The 20,893-nt window shown below is 32.1% G+C and overlaps 3 protein-coding genes across 10 annotated transcripts; 2 read left to right on the forward strand and 1 right to left on the reverse strand.

The window, feature by feature from the left end:
* LOC111297309 (aspartic proteinase 36-like) lies at positions 1-4,986 on the reverse strand. 8 transcript variants are annotated; one of them, XM_089741360.1, is made up of 12 exons: positions 4,604-4,986; positions 4,161-4,290; positions 3,813-4,060; positions 3,237-3,274; positions 3,047-3,128; positions 1,980-2,142; positions 1,734-1,807; positions 1,475-1,571; positions 1,289-1,352; positions 937-1,008; positions 762-826; positions 1-589 (listed from the first exon to the last, which is right to left on the reverse strand). In XM_089741360.1, the coding sequence occupies exons 1-12, from the start codon at positions 4,822-4,824 to the stop codon at positions 569-571; spliced, it is 1,275 nt and encodes a 424-aa protein (XP_089597486.1). In that variant the 5' UTR covers positions 4,825-4,986; the 3' UTR covers positions 1-568. The 8 variants fall into 8 exon arrangements, 7 of the variants coding, with proteins under 7 accessions (XP_089597486.1, XP_022747740.1, XP_022747739.1 ...); XM_022892005.2 differs by having other exon boundaries at positions 669-826; XR_016326169.1 differs by having other exon boundaries at positions 669-792; positions 3,047-3,274.
* Positions 4,987-8,157: 3,171 nt separating this feature from the next.
* LOC111296563 (DEAD-box ATP-dependent RNA helicase 38-like) lies at positions 8,158-12,071 on the forward strand. The gene is made up of 8 exons (XM_022890934.2): positions 8,158-8,475; positions 8,573-8,866; positions 8,960-9,187; positions 10,040-10,105; positions 10,647-11,051; positions 11,129-11,240; positions 11,624-11,709; positions 11,806-12,071. The coding sequence occupies exons 1-8, from the start codon at positions 8,227-8,229 to the stop codon at positions 11,866-11,868; spliced, it is 1,503 nt and encodes a 500-aa protein (XP_022746669.2). The 5' UTR covers positions 8,158-8,226; the 3' UTR covers positions 11,869-12,071.
* A 2,067-nt stretch (positions 12,072-14,138) lies between these two features.
* LOC111296961 (vacuolar protein-sorting-associated protein 37 homolog 1-like) lies at positions 14,139-17,571 on the forward strand. Its single transcript, XM_022891465.2, has 7 exons — positions 14,139-14,298; positions 15,271-15,495; positions 15,759-15,846; positions 16,732-16,771; positions 16,874-16,920; positions 17,022-17,142; positions 17,223-17,571. The coding sequence occupies exons 1-7, from the start codon at positions 14,285-14,287 to the stop codon at positions 17,384-17,386; spliced, it is 699 nt and encodes a 232-aa protein (XP_022747200.1). The 5' UTR covers positions 14,139-14,284; the 3' UTR covers positions 17,387-17,571.
* The last annotated feature ends 3,322 nt before the right edge of the window (positions 17,572-20,893 follow it).

Genomic DNA, 20,893 nt, shown 5'->3' on the forward strand with positions numbered 1-20,893 from the left:
GAAAGAATGAAAAAGTATGAACATTTTCATATTACCAAACAAACAATGATGCTTACAAAATTGAATTTAAACACCAAATGTTATTTCTACATCTCTACCTAAACCAAACCTAAGTAGTGACTTGATAAAAGAAAATTGAGTACCTTCTTCTGCTTCCAATGGCGACAAATTGCATACCCAAACAACACCTAGAATCTGGCAGGAAGAGAATATACAATTCTAGCAATGCTGGACAGGGAGGGAGGATCCTTTACAATGAGAAGGCCAACTTCCACAAGAAGAGAAGATGTCTTGTCCCATACACAAGTAATCCGAACCAGAGAAGAATCTAAAGAAAAATTGAGTACCTCTTCTGCTTCCAATGGCAAAATATTACACACCTAAACAACACCTCGAATCTGGCAGATAGATAATATACATTTCTAGCAATGTTGGACGGTGGACATGGAGGATTCTTTACAAGGAGAAGGACAAGTTCCATAAGAAGAAGAGAAGATGTCGCGCCCCATTCACAAGCAATCCGAACCAGAGAAGAATTTCACATTGTTGAGATCCCTTTGCTATCTTACTAAAAGGCACAAATGCCTTGCTGATCACCATAAATAAAGATCGGTCAATCTACTATATACAAAGAATAAATTTTCAGACTGAGGTTTAAATTACAAAACCTGGAACTCCACAAAATCTAAGAGTTGCATTAGTAGGGTTATCAAACTCAAAGGTATAAGCTTGAATAGCATCTCTGTCGTTGAGCTACTCACACTCAGCTGTCCTTCATTTATGAAGTCCTTACTGGAAGCAATAGAGACATTTACAGATAATGAGCCTAACAAGTAGAAATTCAGAGACATGTAAGAGACACTGGGTCAAGTTGCTAAATGAAGCAAAAAAATCGGAGGGGAAAAACCCTATAATTTTATTATCAATTGAACTTACAATCATAGTTAGCCCATCCAATTCGTTGACGAGCAAGATCATAAACAAATATCTTATCTTTTAGGACAAGATCTGCAAAATCAATAAACCACAAAATGGTTAAATTCATCTTTAAGAAAGCAACAAAGAGGAGCAAATATTATAAATGAAGGACAAGATCTGCAAAATGGATAAACCACAAAATGGTTAAATTCATCTTTAAGAAAGTAACAAAGTGGAGCAAATATTATCAATGGTGTAGTGCAAAACGGCAGATGCAATTTGCTCAAACCCTCCATTCAATAACTGGGAGTGGAATCAAATTGTTTATTGCTCCAAACTTATATTCAATTCAAAGAAAACCATATCTAACCTCCTAAAATTGTTATTCCACCCGGAACCTTTTGGAAACCAATGCACCACATTGTAGCTCCATCCTGCAAAAACAAAATGATCCATTACACTTCATGCAACAGAATTTCCATTATCAGCAATCATTTCTACTTCATAACTTTGAGAGATGTTGAATTTAACAGAATAATTAGGTAGGACAACTTACGTAGAAACCAGAGAGTATAAGATAGTCTTCTGGTTTTAGCACCATTGATGCATCAGCGGCAAAATTTAGACTAACCGTAGGAAATATCTCATTTACACTGACCATAAAACAGATATCCATCTCATTTAAATAAATTGTAATTAGGTGTGGGGAAATGATAGGTAGGTGGAGAACAGAAAAGCACAGGAAAACAAAAAATTTCTCTGAAGAAAAACACTAGCATGAAATTGCTACAAAAAGATAAAGCTAGAGAATTAACCTGGTGGGGACTAGATAACACTGGTTTTCTTTAGAAATGATGGGAGTCACAGATGATGAAACAATAGCGGTTATCTGCAAATTCAACATGCAAGTCAACATCAGAACACATTAGTAGCAAAGTACTACAATATAACTAAATATCTTATGCTTTCAGGGTGGCAATCTCAAGAAGAGATGTTTGTATTCTATGCCACCATTAACTTTGCTTTACATTAAAGAAAATTGAAAGAATATTCTTACTTACAGCACTAACAAATGGATCATATGCCTCTTGCACAAGGTATGCCAAAGTTGTTCCGGAGTCAACAATAGTACCACGATTACTCGATGTCACAAAAACAGCTGGATCAATTTGCAGCAACTGTCCATTGACAGCGATGCTCTGTAGCATTAAATTATAATGGGGCCTGAAAATTTTAAATAAGGAAATGGTCAAACTTGCTGGAACTATGCCATATATTCCAAGTGAAACAGAAAGATCATATGTTTGCAAAAGAAATGTTTACACGGTAAAGACTGAGATGGTTCATGAAAACATCCATTCACCAACCAAAGAATAAATAAATAATAAGCATGTTGACAAAATCTACTTCACCCCTTCATAGACCTAAATTCCTTCCACTCCCACTATCAAAAAGAGTGGGAAAAATGATGTGGGATAGTAGACAAACCCAGCTTTTGCAAGATTAAGAGCAGCCTTGAATCCTGGAAAGTGTGGTAAGATAAGGAACATGCACAACAGTATCAGATACTGCCTTCCCCATAATAACATAAATTACAATCAGAGCATACTTTCAGACGTTAAAAACAACATATTAGAGCAAGAGCGATACAGAATTTCTAGAGGCGTAGTCAATGTGAATTGTTAGCAACACCAATCTTGCCTTTATGTTATGCCAACAAAGTCCAACCAGCAAACCACTAACTGCTGGGAGAATGAAGCATTAGCTCCTGATAAGGTTTAAGGTTTAAATAACAAAGAAATTCTTGATAGGGTTTAAGGTTTAAACAACAAAGAAACTTGCAGCAAAAGGTGAAAAGGCCTGAATGGCCAGCAAGGCACCAGTAAACTCCCTAGGTACCCAGCACTTGTTCTAATATGGAATAAAATTCAAAATAACCAACAGCATGTGACTCATTTAGACTGAAGGAATAAGAAAGATAAGATTATCTAATTGCAGCATGAACATATCTGACTTGCTTTACCAGCATTATTTACAATTTTTCCACTTAAAGAGAATAGAACTAAACCATCAGAGTGAAAGCAGCACCGACAAAGACAACAAAAGTTATGCAAGAAAGAGGGCATACTGTGATGGGACAAGCGGACTATAAACAATGCTGGGCTCCATAATCTCACCAAGAACCATTATACCCCCTCCACTGCCATCTCCTTTCAAACAATGTGAGAAAACTCTAGGTGTTATACCCCGTGATGACAATTGTGATATAACAGACAGATCACCTTGGCCAAAGCCAAATATTCCATCCACAGCTTTACCTGTCGTAGTTAAGTCACCAGACTGATATGTGCTGCACCTGTTTCCACACCATGTCCATAGGGGAATAAGTAAATAACATAGTAAATTCAGATTAACATAAGACAAACAGCTATTTAGAATTTAAGATAATTAAGATACTTATTTGATTAAAGACATAGTCAAATGAGGAAAAAAATACGCAAAATTGATTTGTTGCAGATGGAAGGTACCATGTGCAACTTACATGACCAAGTTTACTTTCCTTCCTCCATGGTCAAATCAAGTGCACTAATAGAACTCCACATTAACCTCATTCTAGGTGCTCAATCACTTATAATTGCCTGGTATCCAATCCATTTTCATGGCATTTAAGCATTTTAATTTTATCGTCCATTGTTGTATTTAAGGATCACACCAGACTTACACTGATTGATGACATATAAACTTTATCTCAAAAGAAGAATTTCATAATAGACTAAGATGGTTGGGCCCTTATTTTTATCATTTTTCTTCCTCGTCTTTCATTTATCTTAATGGTTCTTTCCAATCTTATATCAGTCGCAAGAGCAAATCCCCAATGAGTCATGGAAGCTCACCCAAACACAATGAGAGCCGAAGAGTTGGCAATCAAAGACTGTCCGAAAACAGCGTCAAAATACAACATATCAGATACATAATAACCTGATGTTCCACTTTCATCTCCATACTTGAAGGAGTAACTGCACTGATTAGTCTGAGAGCACTGAGTTGCAGTAGTTTGAAATTCTGAAAAACACAATGGATCTGAACAAGAAACCAGCCTAGCAGATGATGAACTTGCAGTGTCAAATAAACTGAGTTGAATCTGTACAATGCATGACATAACAAGTTAGCAATTACATTTTCGATCGTCGTTTTCATTGTAAAACTTATCAAATTATTGAAGTAAAGGAAAGGGACTTTACTCCGAGTTCACTGGATTGGGGACAATCAATGCAAGAACTGCAGGTGACCCATAATATGTCGCTCCCAGTGTCGATCTGCACATTGAATTCTCTAGGAGGAGATCCAAGTTTCACCTTTGTAAAATAAAGCCTAAACAAAAACAAAAACAAAGGATTGAAGAACAAAACCAATGTCGCTATCTACATTTCTATACGTTACCAATTCCATTTCCATATTAAAGGGAGGAAAAGCAAAAACAACTCAAGAGAACAAAGACAAAATTCAAAGAAAATTTTAAGCAAAAGGAAGACAAGATTTCATCTTCAGCGGTCAAAAGAAGCGTAAAGATGAAGCTGGAAACAAAGTAAATGATTAAATTCATAAAAAAAAAAAACTCATTAATGCAAAACCTTAGAAACTGAGAGCAAGAAATAAAGAAACAAAAAGGGTGAGCCAAAATTACCCGACGAGGAAGGGATCGGAGGAGCCTTGAACAGAGAAGTCGACGACACCAACAAGGAGACCCTGCAAGATTCGAGAGTGTCTGAGTTGGTCTCGAGCTACGAGTTGACTCAACTCAACTCGCTTGTTCAAAGGAAAAGCCCTCTCCAGTGGAATAACAGCACAGTAAACCACCGACAAGAGTGCTAAAAATCCCAAGATCAGCTGACTCAAAGCCCGCATTTTCCAAAGGTTTGGAGAAAATCCAAAAGATGGGTTTTCTTTCTTTTTACAAAGAGAGATCGAAATAAAAAGATCGATCTTGTTTGATTCTCTGCATTGAGATAAAAAGAGAGAGAAAAGAAAAAACCAGACTGTGAAGGCTTAAGAGAAAGGAGTTAGACTGATCAATTACGAGCTAAATTGGAGGTTAAGAGGAATTATGCGGAAAGACGAAAATATCCTTCAATTTGTAGGGGCTGGTAAATTCAGATGGCAATGGTTTTTTTTGGTCTTTTTCTTTGCCAGTTATTCAGTTGGCAATGATTTGGTGGTAAATTTCTCGGTAGTTATGGTATGCATACATCGATTGGTGGATTTTCTTTTTTTCACTTCAATTTTAGATGAAATTATACGTAATTACACTTTAAATTTATATATTATCCGGTATATATATTAATTAATTAATTAATTTATATTTATATTAAAAATAATATTTTATTAATTTTACATCGAATTATATTAAAATAAATTTGTACAATATTAAATCAAATTTTGAAATGAACAAAAATCTTCTCTTAACTTAATCGATTATCATCTTTGATTGCACCTTAATGTTTATGTCAACAGTATTTTAATTATCAAGTCATCAATATTCACTCATAATTTTGATATTTAGACTAATTAAATTTAATAAAAATAAAATAAAAAAAGAAAAAAATTGTTAAGAGTTCAAAACATTACATATCTAATTTATTTATTTTTTAATTTCATAAATGATGATCTAATTTGAAAGTAAAACTTTTAATTCAACTTACAACAAACTTTATTCTCATCAAACCAAAAATTATATCAATAATATAAAATTAATTAAATTAAAGAATGTGATGGTTTGGATGAAAGGAAAATGCTAAGAACAGGAGACATGTTATAAAGTTGGCCTAAATTCTTTGATGGGTACAATGAGTATTCATTGATCTATGATTGAGTCTGAGGTGACTTATGTGTTTTACGAAAATACCCTTAGGACAATGGCCGAGGTCTCCCAGACATTAGTGCAAAAATTGTCAAATTTTTTATTTAATATTAATAAGGAATATAAAATTTATTTTTTTCTTACATAATAGATATAACATATTTGATAAATCGGTTGATAAGATATTAAATTTTAATTTTAATGATTAAAATTTATTTTTTTAATAATTTTAGTATAAAAAATATGTTTAAAAAAATATATGCATATAATTGTAATTTAAATATATGTTTCATATATTTACAGAAGCTGGATATCCGATTGAGACTTGACATGGATTTTCTGTCATTATTAAAGGGCAGCCATGAATAAGCAAATTACTAACATCAAGCAGCCCCGCTCGGAATTCTAAGCTCACTGCTTTTAAGTGAAACCTACTACAAAATATGTTTTAATTAAAAATAATATCGATTCAAATCAAGTTTAATTTAATCTTTTTAAATGTTATATAATATTATAAAAATTTAAAATTTAATTTGAATTGATTTATCATTTGTTAATTTTTATATATTATTTTAATATAAAATTTTAATATATTTAAGTATATTTAATATAAAATTATTATTTTTATTTTATAAAAATTTAAAATATATATGAAAAATATTTAATTTGGTTTGATTTGAGTTTTTTAAAGTTTTTACTTTTCAATTCAATATAATATATATAATTAATATTTAAATTTAATTAGAATAAAATAAAAAAAATTTGAATCAAATTAAATATTATAATTTTAAATCAATTTTTAGATTTTTCAATTTTTTTTCTTACCCCTATCTTTAATAAAGGTGAAGATCAACCACGTTTTCCTTATGAAAAATAGTTTTGCTTTTATGGTTGAAAACCCTTTACTAAGGGCAACAAACTATTCTTTAATCTGGATTTTGATGCTTATCTGTTTTTTTTTTTTTTAAAGGTAACTCTTTGTTTATATAAAAAAAACTATGGAACGATGAATGAATTATTAGTTCAATGATATTAGAATCGCTCAATATTAAAAATTTTAAATTTTAATTTTAATTATAATAATGAAACAACTTAAACTCGAATTTGAGAAACAAGCTTTTTTTATTTATTTTAGAAGGATACACATTGGTTAATGATGATAATCACATCTTACTTGGTGCTAGATATATAAAAAATCTATCAATGCAAATTATAAAAAAAAAAATTTGAAAACTTCGGGTTGTTTGGCAATCCGAAGTTGAGATATTGACTAAAGAAAAAGATAATATTTTTTATTTTTGATAAGTGAAAGTGTTACGAATTAAAATAAATTTTAAATTTATACGATTTTAAGTTTTGAAAATAAATTTATCTGATTTCTTTGTCAAGGATTGTGATTAAAAAGCTTTGATATTAGGTTAGATATAAAGCTTGTGGGAGTGAAAATAGTCAGAAACGAAAAGAAGGAACAAAGGAAACAATTGTACATGTTCAATGGAAATATGTCCTAAAAAGATACTCGAAGACTAATGTTTTGAAACTTTGTTAGCTTTTCATTTTCAGTCGGGATATTGGGCAAAGGGGAAAAAGATTGCCGCGTTTGACAAAATTAAGGGGCATTGCTCACCTCACAGCCTTGTGTGCCATAATTTAGAAGGTTTGTTGTCTACCACTTATTTTTCCATTGGAAAATGGTTATAAACTAATTATTGCTCTATTTTGGATGGCTATGAAAATATATTTTATTATATCATCACACCGTTGTATTATTAAATTTTTAATATTTTATGTAATAGTATGAAAAGAAAAATATAAAGATAAAAATTTTAAAAAATAAATTGATGAAAAACATTTTTTTCTTTTTATAAGTGTACTTATTAGAAAGATAAAAAAATTAAAAGAAAATATAATTTTCTTTCATTCATTATTTGATAAAATTAAAAATGAAAAAAATTTAAAAATTACTTGATTTTATCATTATAATTTTTTTAAATTAATATAAAAAATCTAAATATAATAAATAATTTTGTAAATATGTAATACATTTAACACCTCTCTCAATTTTTTTTTAATTTTGAGTGATTTATTTTTATTAATGAATGTAAAAAATATAAACTTTCTTATTTTTTATCCAAAAATTTCCAATCATTTATTTTTTTAACTACATCAAGCATAATCTAATACTTCAATTTCAAAACGACGTTAACGACGTTAACGCCAATGTTTCTTTCTCATAAAATAGAAACATTAACGGTAAATTTCCCGTTTGAATATGACAGCGTCACTATTAAGGTGAAAAGCAAAATTACTGCGTCATTCTTAAGCTAAATCCAAGTCGGTTAAACAGTCCCCCGTACCGCTGCCACCATATAACCTTGTCCCCTAATCACAGAAAAAGGAAAGGAAACGGATTTGTGATTTCCCTTATATTCCATCTTTTCTAGAACTTCATGGCTGACACCGCCGCAGACTCCGCCACCACCTCCGCCGAGGTTCCAACGCCACAAGAAACCAAAAAGGCCACCGAGACGCGAACAAGCTGGGCTGATTTAGAAGACGAAGCTCCGGAGGAACCGAGCGCTTCCTCAACATCGGAAGAAAAAGGCGCGCCGGAACTCGAAGTTGAAAACCTCACAATCAACGAGAACAAAAAGATCAACAAGTTCCTCGACGAACCCGAAGATTCCAACATCAAAGCCGTATAAATCACTGAACCAAAAATTTTCAGCTTTCGCTTCATAGTTTGACTGAGATTTAGGGTTTTAACTTTTGTAAGTTTTTGTTTAATTTGCTTAGGTTACATCAAGGGATACACCTTACACGTCTGCATTGACATTTGAGGAATTGAATTTGTCACCAGAATTATTGAAGGGGTTATATGTTGAGATGAAATTTGAAAAGCCTAGTAAAATTCAAGCTATTAGTTTACCAATGATTTTGACTCCCCCTTACCTGGATTTAATTGCTCAAGCTCATAATGGTTCTGGAAAAACCACTTGCTTTACGGTTGGAATGCTGTCTCGTGTCGATCCCAATATAAAAGCTCCTCAAGCACTTTGCATTTGTCCCACAAGAGAATTGGCTATTCAGGTTAAGTTGTTGGAATTTTGAATTTTCGAGGTTTTAATGAAATTTGGATTTTGGTTTTGGTTTTGATGATAAAATTTGGGCTCATTTTTGCAGAATTTGGAAGTGCTTAGGAAGATGGGGAAGCATACTGGGATAACTTCAGAATGTGCTATTCCAATGGACAGTACTAATTATATTCCAATTAATAAACGGCCACCTGTTACAGCTCAAGTGGTTATTGGTACTCCTGGCACTATTAAGAAGTGGATGTCGGCGAAGAAATTGGGTGTGAGTTATGTGAAGATTCTTGTGTTTGACGAGGCTGATCATATGCTGGCTGAGGTAACCTTTGTTTTGCTGGTTTATTTGCTTGAGGTTGTGATGGAATTTAGAATTATAATTATCTTGTTTTTAGTATTAGGAAAGAAAAAAACACTTTATTTCTATTTAAAAATATAAGTAATGCTATTCTTTTGGAACAATTTGGCACTTTGCTTGTCTATATATGAACTTATGAGTATCTTAAGGTCAGCTGTATGGGTAGATATATAATGTATTACTTGTGTTTATTAGTGAAGCTTTTTATGTATGTGAGAAGGCATCTTGGGACTTATCTTTCTAGTGGTATCTAGTATTTATAGCTGCCTTAACAATTTGTTTGCATCGTCCAGAACTAACTTTGCAACATCCAGTGTGTAACTTTTTGGATTTTAGGTGATGTGTTCAGAATTTTTACCATATTGCTTTGACTTTTATTCAGCTTATTGGAATATTTTGGCCTTTGAGTATGGTTGTGGGAGTTGCTTGGGTAAGTTTTGAGGAACAGTAATACAGGATCCTTAAAGCATGATGACAAGACAAGTAAGAACAGGAAGGGGTGATAAAACCATTTAAATTAGGTGAATGGTAGGATTAATGTGCCATTAATTAATTTCGTTTCCTCTTTGCTATCAAGCATTCCAAAAGATCTTTGTTTATCGTATTCATTGTATTCTCTGTTTTGGGAATGTGTGTTTGCAAGGGAGCTTTGAGGAGGATTGGAATGGCTTTGTTTTTAGACAATTGATTTTGAAAGGATGGACATTATTTTAATTATGTAGTTCAATCATATAATCGAACCGGTTGAGAAAATTTCATGCTTAGAGGAATGTGCTATTGATCATTGATTTGCTCATTTACATTTATTTGCTGCAGGATGGATTTAAAGATGATTCCTTGAGAATAATGAGGGATATTGAAAGGATGAGTTCTCACTGCCAGGTTTGTATTAAAGATGTGTTGTAAATGTTATTTGGATCTAGGATGTGATATGTCAACCTTTTTCTACATACAGTCTTAACATTTCTTGACCTAGAGATTGTCAGAAAGATACTTAATCAATATTTTCTATATAGTATCTTAAGATTTCTTTATCTCGAGATTGTTGGAAAGATGCTCCTTCTACTATTCTTTATCAATACAGATGAATCACATGCCGAATAACATTGGAAATGACATAAAATTGGTGGTCTAAGGTATGGCGACAAAAAGCCTATACTTGGATACTGTTCAGAATGAAGCATGACATGAATTATAAACTAATTACTCTGCTTGTTGGGTAGATATCCAATTTTTTTGACGAATGCCCATTCACTGAAATTGTTTACATCTTGACACTATTTGACTCGAATATGTATTTTGTTGTGTATAAAGGGCTAGCCTATGTGGGTAAGAAAGCAGGGTTATCATCATGACTTAGTTGCATTCTTAGTATTTGGATAGAAATGACTGACTGAATGCTTGGTTTTGAATCAATTTCAAGGTTCTCCTGTTTTCTGCCACATTTAATGAGACTGTCAAGAATTTTGTATCAAAGATAGTAAAGAGAGATCACAATCAACTATTTGTCAAGAAGGAAGAACTATCATTGGAGTCAGTGAAGCAGTACAAGGTGAATGTTCCAGATGAACTTTCCAAGGTTATGGTGATTAAAGAGAGAATTTTTGAATTTGGAGAGCGCCTAGGGCAGACAATAATATTTGTACGCACAAGGAATAGTGCAAGCATGTTACATAAGTCACTTGTGGACCTTGGTTATGATGTTACCACAATTCAAGGTGCTCTCAAGCAAGAAGACCGAGACAAGATAGTCAAAGAGTTTAAAGATGGTTTGACTCAAGTCCTCATTTCAACTGACCTTCTTGCACGGGGTTTTGACCAGCAACAGGTACCTCTTCCCCTGATTCCCCTCAGTTGCCTGGCTGTGTACAAGGTTTGTCATCCTGATATTGTATCTTTCTGCAGGTTAATTTGGTCATCAATTATGATCTTCCTGTGAAACATGACAATCGTACGGAGCCTGATTGTGAGGTTTACTTGCATAGAATTGGCAGAGCAGGGCGTTTTGGCCGCAAGGGTAGGTTTTTGAATCAAAATGTGATTTTACTTTAAAGGTTAATACTTGAGTTGAACCGTCTTCATCCCTCGTTAGGAGTGTTAATCATTGCTTCCTGATACCTGATAAACCTGACTGGAGCTAGGTATATGGTTCTATTATGTTAAGCTTTTTAAATGATGTCCCTATGTTTTGATTTTTGGTAGACAACATGTTCATTTTGATGCCTTTCTACAGTTGTTTATTTCTTTTAACTTTTGTGTGTGATATTTACCTAGTGAGAACTGGACTTGTTTTCGGTTCAAGCAACAACCACTTGTTTGGGATGGGTTTTCACTTTATACTATTTAATGGACATTCGAGGTAGAGCACATTATTCAGAGCTATTTCTATCTGATTTACAGGAGCTGTGTTTAACTTGCTCTGTGGCGATATGGACGAAATGATAATGTCCAAAATCGAAAATCATTTTGGCACCAAAATAGCAGAGGTAAGCCCTCCCGTCTATGCTGGTGCATATCTTGTCCTTTTTCTTTTATGCTTTTCATTTCATCTGATTGCTTTTCAAATGTTATCTGGGATGCAGGTTCCTGACTGGAAGAATGAGGAAGACTTTAAAGCTGCTCTAAGATCAGCTGGCTTATTGTAAACAAATCAAAAGAAGATAAGATGAATATGTAATTCTGCATCCTTTTGTTACTCTTTCAAAGCTGATGGTCTACTGAAATATACATATATATATATATATATATTTGTATATATATTGAAAAAGAGAAGTAGGTGTTTGGATTTAAATGTTAAATTTCTTAAACGTTATTTTTTTGAGGATGATAATATAAATCAATTGAATTAGATTTTGGTATCAAGTAAAAAGGTTTTCCGATTTATCATTGCAAGTGGACTAACAAGATTTCAATAATGACATTAAAGAAATGGTTAAAAATAGTGAAGGAACTCTTTAATTATTTATTTTTTTAATTAAGTCTTTATATTCGGATTGTATCTAAATAAGTTTTTATTTAACAAATTTTTTTTATATGAAGGTTTATTTGGCTATAAATTAAAGATTAAGTGTTTTATTAGGTAAATAAATTATTAAAGAGTTATTTGAGTGTAAATTAAAAATTAAGAGTTTATTTGAATATGATAAAAATGTAAGAATTTATTTAAACCAAATAGTAAAGTTTATGAATTCTTTTTTTTTTTTATATATAATTTTAGCATTGAATTTAGGAATTTATGACGAAGCTAACAAGGTCACAGATAATCAAGGTTAATCTCAAGAAAAAGAGTTCATAATTTAGCATTCACATATACAAATAATTTGATTGGGAGCAAGGTATTGCAATTAATTCAGGGTCAAATTGACAAAATTAGTTTTCTAATCTCAATGTTCCTTAATGAAATAAAATAAGAAAAATATAGTAAATTAATGTCTGATCAAAGCACAAGCTCATCAAGATCAGACAATGGAAACCTCAGAATCGCAGCCAATTTCTATCCTGAAACATGCATAGACGAGAAAACAAAGGCTTTCCCGCCTGCTATCTTCAATGGTTTCACTATCTCCATATATTTTTGCCTCAATGCAATCTCTTTACTCATAAATAAATCATCCGTAATCAATCGATTGCCATCATCTCCTGTGCTGTCTCTACATTCCTTGGCCCATAACATGCACGATCCGAATCAATCCCATCACAGCTTTCGTATTTTTAATCAATCCCATCACTTCGTTATCATGTAAAATCTCTTTCAAATTATTCTTGTTCCCTATATTCACCATTACAAACCGTGACTGCTTGTCTTTTACCGATTTCATCTTCAATCTTTGTGCTTCCTGTAACAAATAACCCCGAAGCTCTTCTTTCATAGAGCCATGGCTTAATAAACCCTTGATAAAACTTGTTTGGGGCGGTTTTATGGATGGTATTTTGAAGCCTCGAGCTGTGCAGAAAGGGTTGTGATCCTTTGTCCAACCAAAAACACTTGAGCCGACCCTTGTTTGCAAGAGTATCACGGCTAGGTCGGCTCCTGGTTTTTCAAACATGCAAAATTTCAAAGGCATTGGAGTTCCAAAGTTCCTTCGTAAATTCAAACTCTTTGAACTCTCATTCTCTACGGTGTGATACGAACCGGAGGCCATGAATTCATTGACGACTAGGTTCCTACCTTGCACACGCAACGAGTCTTTCACATAATCAGCATCTGTGATTTTGATTCAAAGTTTAATTTTGACCCGAGATTTTGATTTTGATTTCAACATTGGCAGAGCTTTTGTTGTGAATAACTTGCCTGCTCGTGTCACTGACGATTGTGTCGCCCTTGGCGATGTAGACAAGCCATAGATCGTCTTGTTCTTGCAGGATGATCTTGACTGATCAAGGTTGTTTAAGAGCAAGATTCTGTTGAACAATCTTCATTTTTTTTTTCTTTTAATGATTTTCGTGAACCTAAGGGGAGGTTTCATGTCAGGCAATTAGAACTTAGAAGCCTCGTCCAAGGGGAAACAAGGGGAAAACTTTAGATGAAATTTTTTGGTATAGTTTATGAAATTTTTTATTAAAAATTATGAAATAAAATTAAAAATTAAAAGATTTTAGTGTATAAATTAAGTAAAATTTTTTTTAAAAAATTGATTTTCTTTACATAAATATTTTTAATAAAAATATTATTAAATTTTAATCTTTAAATATATAAAAATTAAATTTAAATTATAAATAATACTTTTAATAATTTTTCATTGATCTACCGATTTATTGTTTTAAAATTTTTATTAAATATTTTTATAAAAAAATTTCACAATTTTCATCTAAAAATTTGTATGTTTTGCGCCGTTCAGGGACGCATGTCCAAACCCAATAAAAATCACCCACGTGTAAACAGAATGGTTAAAATAAAAAAGAAAACAAATAATATTTCCTATGAAAGAAACAATTTACTTTTTCTTTTTCTTCGTGGAAGACTCAAATCAATCAAAGGTGGTTTTTTTTTTTTTTTTTTTGGTTTCGATTGATTGGGTTGATTGATCATCCAACGACCTATACGCCGCCCTCTTCCGAGCTATGTTCAAGTTCTGGTACTTTTCTTTGTTAACTCTTTTATCTCTTTTGATTAATTTTCTTGTGATTTTTTTGGATAATCGGTTTCGATTTATTCGCTTCTGTTTTTAATGTTTTGAATTTCGATATCCAGGGCCTAATTTTGGGGTTTTCTTTTTTTTCTTTTCTGTGATGCTGGTATTTTTCAATTGCCTGCAAATTTTGACTAATTTCACTTAGATTTGTGATTTTATTTGAACTTCGTTTAGAGTTTCTGTGAAATTCATATAATTGCGGATTTGTTTGATTTTTAGGGTTTATTATGTCATTTAATCCGCATTTCCTTGGAATTTTAAGGTATATTGTATATTTAGAATCACCAGTTACCATTTTTTTGGGTGTTGGGAGGCTGTTTGATCATCAAAGACTAAAATTTATGCTAAAGAACAATTGGGTCATTGTAATTTATAGTATAAAACATGTTTTAGTTGGATGAGAAATTGTAACTAAACCAAAAGTGCTCAAACTACTTCTTACTTTTGTTTGTTATTTAAAATAGAATAAAAGAGAGGTGCTCTGTACACATGAAGGAGATGAAGGTATAAAAACTAACAGTAGCAGTTTTGAATAAGCATAATGTGGGAATCATTATCACTTATAACGATATTTGTTTTCATGAAGTTAGATTTAGGGATGAGCATCTCTGAATTGCTAAACATGCTAGGGCAATTCACAGATGTGGACTTGTTTTAAGTATTTTGGTGTTATTACCTAGTCAATTTGGTATGCACCTTATGTTGGATTTCAATGGGGTAATACTGTCAAATGCTTGAGAAATTCCATTAATAAAAGTTGTGTGGGTATATAAAAGTTTTACCGTAGTTGTACTTGTGCAATAATGGTCAAAAGTTAATCACGATTGTGATCTTTTTAACTTCATTTACAGTTTTCACTCAAATACAATTTATGACATGCATATTGGTTTCACTAAAATTTTGATCATGTTGCAGGGGTTCACAGGAGCAACAAGCTCAGCCACACCCACAAGAGGTTTCTTCGCATTCTTGGTATCCTCCTTCTGTAGTTGGCTCCCCCAATGCTTCTCAATCTATGACACCAAGTAGCAGTGCATCTAACAGCTTCAACTTACAGAGGCCTGCAGATCGTCCACATTCTCCCTCACCTGTTTCACCTGCTGAAGCTGCAGGAATCATTGCTCTTCTAAAGGACAAAAGGTAAGGCGTCTGGTTCTTGCACTCGATCTTGCTATTGGTAAAGCAATCTTCATGTCCTCTTCTAACAAAAATTTAAAATTCTAATTCCTTATTATTTTTGTGCATTACTACAAATGAATTATGCTCTTTTATTTATTTTGTCATTTTTCTGTTTTGATTATTTGCATTTGTGGCTTCAGAAATGTTGGGAACTTATTGAAGGAAAAATGCGTGTTTTTCTTTAGAGCGTATCTCAATTCCTAATCACTTTCTTATTTTCTTAGTGTTGATGAATTACGGAAGCTTTTGTCTGACAAGGATTCGTACAATCAGTTCTTACTATCAGTTGACCAGGTTAAAATTCAAAACAATGTAAGTAGCAAAATTGGCCTGTTTTATTTGATTTTACCTTTTCAAAGTAAGAATTTTGCATGTTGTCTGTCCTTTTGCACTATGTACCATGTTCTTCGTTTGTAGTCCTCTCCTCTGGTCTCAAAAATTCTGATGGTTTGTTAGGCCATAGCGTAAACAAGGGTTGTGGTTAACCAGTGGGTTTGGTGAGATCGGTTGTCTATTGCTGACCTCAATATCAAGAGTATAAATAATGGCTATTCAGATTGTTGACTCATATTGCTAGTTTTTGTATGCTGGTGTTGCCATGTCATATGCCCAAAAGCTGATACTTTAGGGGCTATGAAGACAAGCCATTATTAGCCTAAAAGTGCATAGCACTAAGGAGCTAGGGTCTCATAAAGTTTTGATTTTTTAGGAAGTTAGTGGGACTATGTTCCTGTTTATAAGGGATTATTCGGCAGTGATTACTAGGACTATTTAAAAGACATGGAAAGGAAGACTTAACTCTAAATACTTAAGCAAAGATGATGTCAGGGTTATATTGGTATTGGAGATAATCTTCTGTTAAAATTTAATCAGGATTAAACTGGTAGTGGCTAGCCTGTCAAATTCTGTTAGCTGAATCTTTTTGGCTCACCCTTGTTTCGTTCATTTGGGTGTGCTTTTAAATAGGAGTACCATGCATCACCAATTAGGACCTTACTCTGTTCTATTTTAATGTAAACTGCACATACTGTTCCAGTTCCTTGTTGGTATCATGATGTGGTTTCTCTTTTGGCTATCTGATGTTGGAATACCATTTGATTGAACTACACATGCATGCAACAAGAAAACCATGTTTGTCGTTACTGTGTATTTCATCATTTTGTTTGCTTTTTACTCTTTCTTGATAACTTTTACCAGATAAGAGATGAACTTCGCAAGGAGACTTTGCAGCTTACTAGTAAGTTCTTATTCCACAATATTTATGATAATGCCATAAATTTCATACATAGAAATGTGCACAGGTAGACAATTGCCAATTTATATATTTTTTAATAAACAGGGAACAATTTGGATAAAGAACCACAAATAATGGAGCTAAGAAACCAGGTGAGGCATTCACAACATCTTGTATTAATATTTTTGTCATTGATTAATGTCAGTATATCAATTCCAAAACCTTTTTTTTTTTCTCTTTTACGTGTACACAGTGCAGAATTATCCGCACAACAGAATTGGCAGCTGCTCAGGAAAAACTAAATGAGCTTGAGAGACAGAAAGAAGAGACTTTGAAGTTCTACTCCCCTGCATCATTTACCGATAGGCTTCAAGGTACATATAGTTTACTCCTAAGGCTCAGGCTTGAGATCATTGATGCATAAGAAATAAAGGATGGTTTTTCCTCTTTGCAGATGCTATGAATAAGTCAGAAGAGGAATCAGAAATTGTGCACAGGCAGCTCCTTGACAGGGAGATAGATCTAGGGACTTTTGTGCAGAAGTACAAGAAGCTCCGGACTAGTTACCACCGGCGAGCTCTAATTCATCTTGCTGCTAAAACTTCTCAAATTGGATGATGAAAACTCCTGGAGATAGTTATTGATTGTATTTGTATACCTTTATATTGAGAGGCTGTTGCTTGTTCTTGCTTGGTGTATGAAATTCATATGTTCTCGCTTTCTTTGCCAAAAACCCAAATAAACCTTTGAACTTTTTCCAATCAATTGTGTTTAATACGATCTTTCCACTTTGTTTTTGTTCAGCTGGATTGAGAAGAGCCAATCGTTCCTCTTATGCTAAACTTGAAGCTATTAGAATCTAAACACGCAACAAGTTAAATACTGTGGAACCTGAATTGACAGTTCCATAGCAAACTTGTTGCCTTGAACCCGTTTATCCCAAATTCCAACGCGAAGCTTTTAAATGAAAAGCTTAACTGCTAACAGATGGGAAATCAGTTAAAACCCAAAAAGAGTCTGATTTTTCTTTTAGTTCCCATGACAAAGGAACAGCCGGGGAATGCTGAAAAGAAAGAGACTACAAATAGCGAAAAAGCTAGCTTATAGTCGAATGATGACATTGAAGCAGAAAAGAACCAACCATTGAAATCCAAAAGGAAAGAGGACATATTGCCATGGACAATCACAATATCTTACAAGATTATTATTATTTTTTACGTAGCTAATTGACAATAAGTTGAAAGGTTCCTTCAATTTGCCCTGTCTTAAGGAAGGGACAATGTCCCTTTTGAGAGGATCACATTTGGGTTTTCTTTTTCATTGCGAAACGGAGACATTGATACAAAGCTCAATGATCTTTTGAACTTGGAAATGGGCTATCTATCCAGGTTGGAAGAAATGAACATGGGACAACTTTTTTCCTTTAAAAATAGCTTTGTTTGTGACTGTTATACTTGTTGTAATTTGTAGGGGAAGAGAGAGCTTTCCTCTCAGTGAGTCTCTCAACTTCGTGATAGTAGGTATATGAAAACATCATTTATTCATCACATCTACATTCGAATTATTCTTCTTTCCTCAAAGTTGGAAAAGAAACTCAAATGATAGCCACTTGAATCTGCAATGAAAATGCTTGTATTAGAAATTTAAATGTCTAAGGATCCTTTGGACGTGTGATGGAAACATTCCCAACCATATTATGAGTATAATTGAATCTTTTAAATCATAAAATGGCATCATGGAATTGTGGAAATCCCTCCATCATGCATCCAAATGGGTCTTAATTCTTAAAAACATTATAAAATACCCTTTGATTACTCGACGTTCTTTTTAACAATTAAACGATAATATTTCACTTACAATTTTTTTATTATAATATTATAATTAGCCAATCATAATAAAAAATTATGTAAAGACCTATTATTATAAAAAATTTAATAGTTTCGAGAGTTTTTCTTTATCTTCGAAATAAAATTTCAAAATAAAATTTCATCAACCAAATTTATTTATTTTTTTTACCGAAACAATAATTCTATTCCATAAGCATCCAAAATTTGAGGAATATGTTTTACATAGTTCACTATATACCCAAATTAATTACTTTCTAATGGAATTCCACTTTCGTGGTGGTTCCAAGGTCATCCCAGCTTACATATTTTTGACATACATATATAAATCATTGTATTAATTTTTTATGTAACTCTAGATTTTATGATTGGATGATCATCAAATGTAATTAGGAAATTAAACAAAACGTGAAATTAGTAGTAACAAAATTATATGATGGTATTCAAAATTTCTGATTCGATTTATCATTTATGGATGTTGATAATTGATGACATAATGATATGACATAAGCATGACATAAAAAATAAATACTAAAGTGTCATGATTTAAAATTTTAATAATAATTATATATAAGTTTAACAAAATTAAAAAAATATTATTCATATTTTTGTGTCCATATGAATTATAATATGTAATTTTTATATAAAATATCATATAAATATATGAATTGTAATATTTTACATGATATAAATATACGAATTATCATATCTAGTTGATATTACAGTATTAATTATTACATATGATCTTACAACTAAAAACAGCTTACTATGATTCACAGTCACGTTCCCATATTGCCAGCACTGGTTCCTACACAAAGTTATCCCACCCCTTTATTTATTTATTTTTTATGAATTAAACCAATCACTTTCTGCCACCTCAAGGAAAAGTCGACCAAATGAAATGGCAAAGTTGCAGCATATAGAATTCACTATCATATGCATGAAATTAATGTTAATGATGCTATTATAACAATTGTTCTTTTGGCAAAAAAATTATTGGTCTTTTTTTTTTTTTTTTTTTTATAACAATGAAAAACCCTTGTAAGCCGTAAGTAAATTTCAAATATTGTAAAAACACACAAATCCTAGAAAATTTATCTTTAATTTAGATAACAGAAAAAATGATTATTATTTTATATTTATACTCCGAGTTTTTAAATTTTACGAATTGATTCAATAATTAACTTGTGTCAGCTTGAATTTTATCGATTTTTTTTTATCAAACTAAAAATTTGAAGTTGATTAATTTAGATATGAGCATTTATTTAGAAAAATTAACTTAATTATTCACATTGCATTCATGCTTTTTTCTATCCCACCTTCAAAACATGCTCATCAAAAGCATTTCTTAAACAAGTCCTTAAAATGTGTTGTTCCTGTATGGGAATTTTTTTTTCTCTTTTTTTTAATAAATTTGATAATTCGTATTTTTTATTGTATAAAATACTGATAATTCATATATTTATAACATATTTTATATCAAAATTACGTGTTACAATATATATCAATATAAAAATATGACATATATGTTTTTTTATTAAATTTATATATAATTTTTGTTAAAATTTTAAATTGTGTCATTTTTTTATATTTTATTCGTATAATTTTCGTTTTATATTAACATGTCATATCTTAGATTGCTTGACCTACTTTTTTAACTTGTTTGTTTAGGCATAAGATTTTGCATCGCATTTTACCGCATAATTCGCATCCATTTGATTCCCATCATAATCTATACCTACCTTTTCTCTCAACTTTTCTTTCTTTCACATGAGAAAATGCTTTTGTTTTTTGAAGTTCTACAAAGGACAAAACCCTAAGTCAAGTCCTTTTCTATTTCATTTGTGTGAAACCCCCTTTTCTCAGCTCTCAACATGTTCTTTTTTCACAAATTGTTAAAAAGCAAACCACTGTTTTAACAGAACTCCCACTCCTTAAGGTCCATGGTCACAAGAAAATTTAATTTTTAGAGAGTAAAAGGGTCAAAAAGATATCTTATTATAATTTCATAGTATAAATTAAATTTTCTTATATATATATATGAAACTGACGCATTAAGTTTCATAATTTCAATTGAAATAAAAGGTAGGAAATAGTTCTCATGCAAAACTTCTCCTCCACGGCAGCAAATGACCTCCAATGAAACCGGATGATGATAGCAACTTGGGTGACTTTGATAACCCAAATTTGAACATCCACCTACATTGAAATTACCTTTCATAATACGATTTAATGTTGTGTCGCTTTCAACGAGTTGTAGCGATATATGCTCCAAATATAT

Source organism: Durio zibethinus, chromosome 12 (assembly GCF_047325235.1).
Source record: "Durio zibethinus cultivar Kanyao isolate XHJ-2024 chromosome 12, ASM4732523v1, whole genome shotgun sequence".
NCBI classification, from domain to species: domain Eukaryota; kingdom Viridiplantae; phylum Streptophyta; class Magnoliopsida; order Malvales; family Malvaceae; genus Durio; species Durio zibethinus.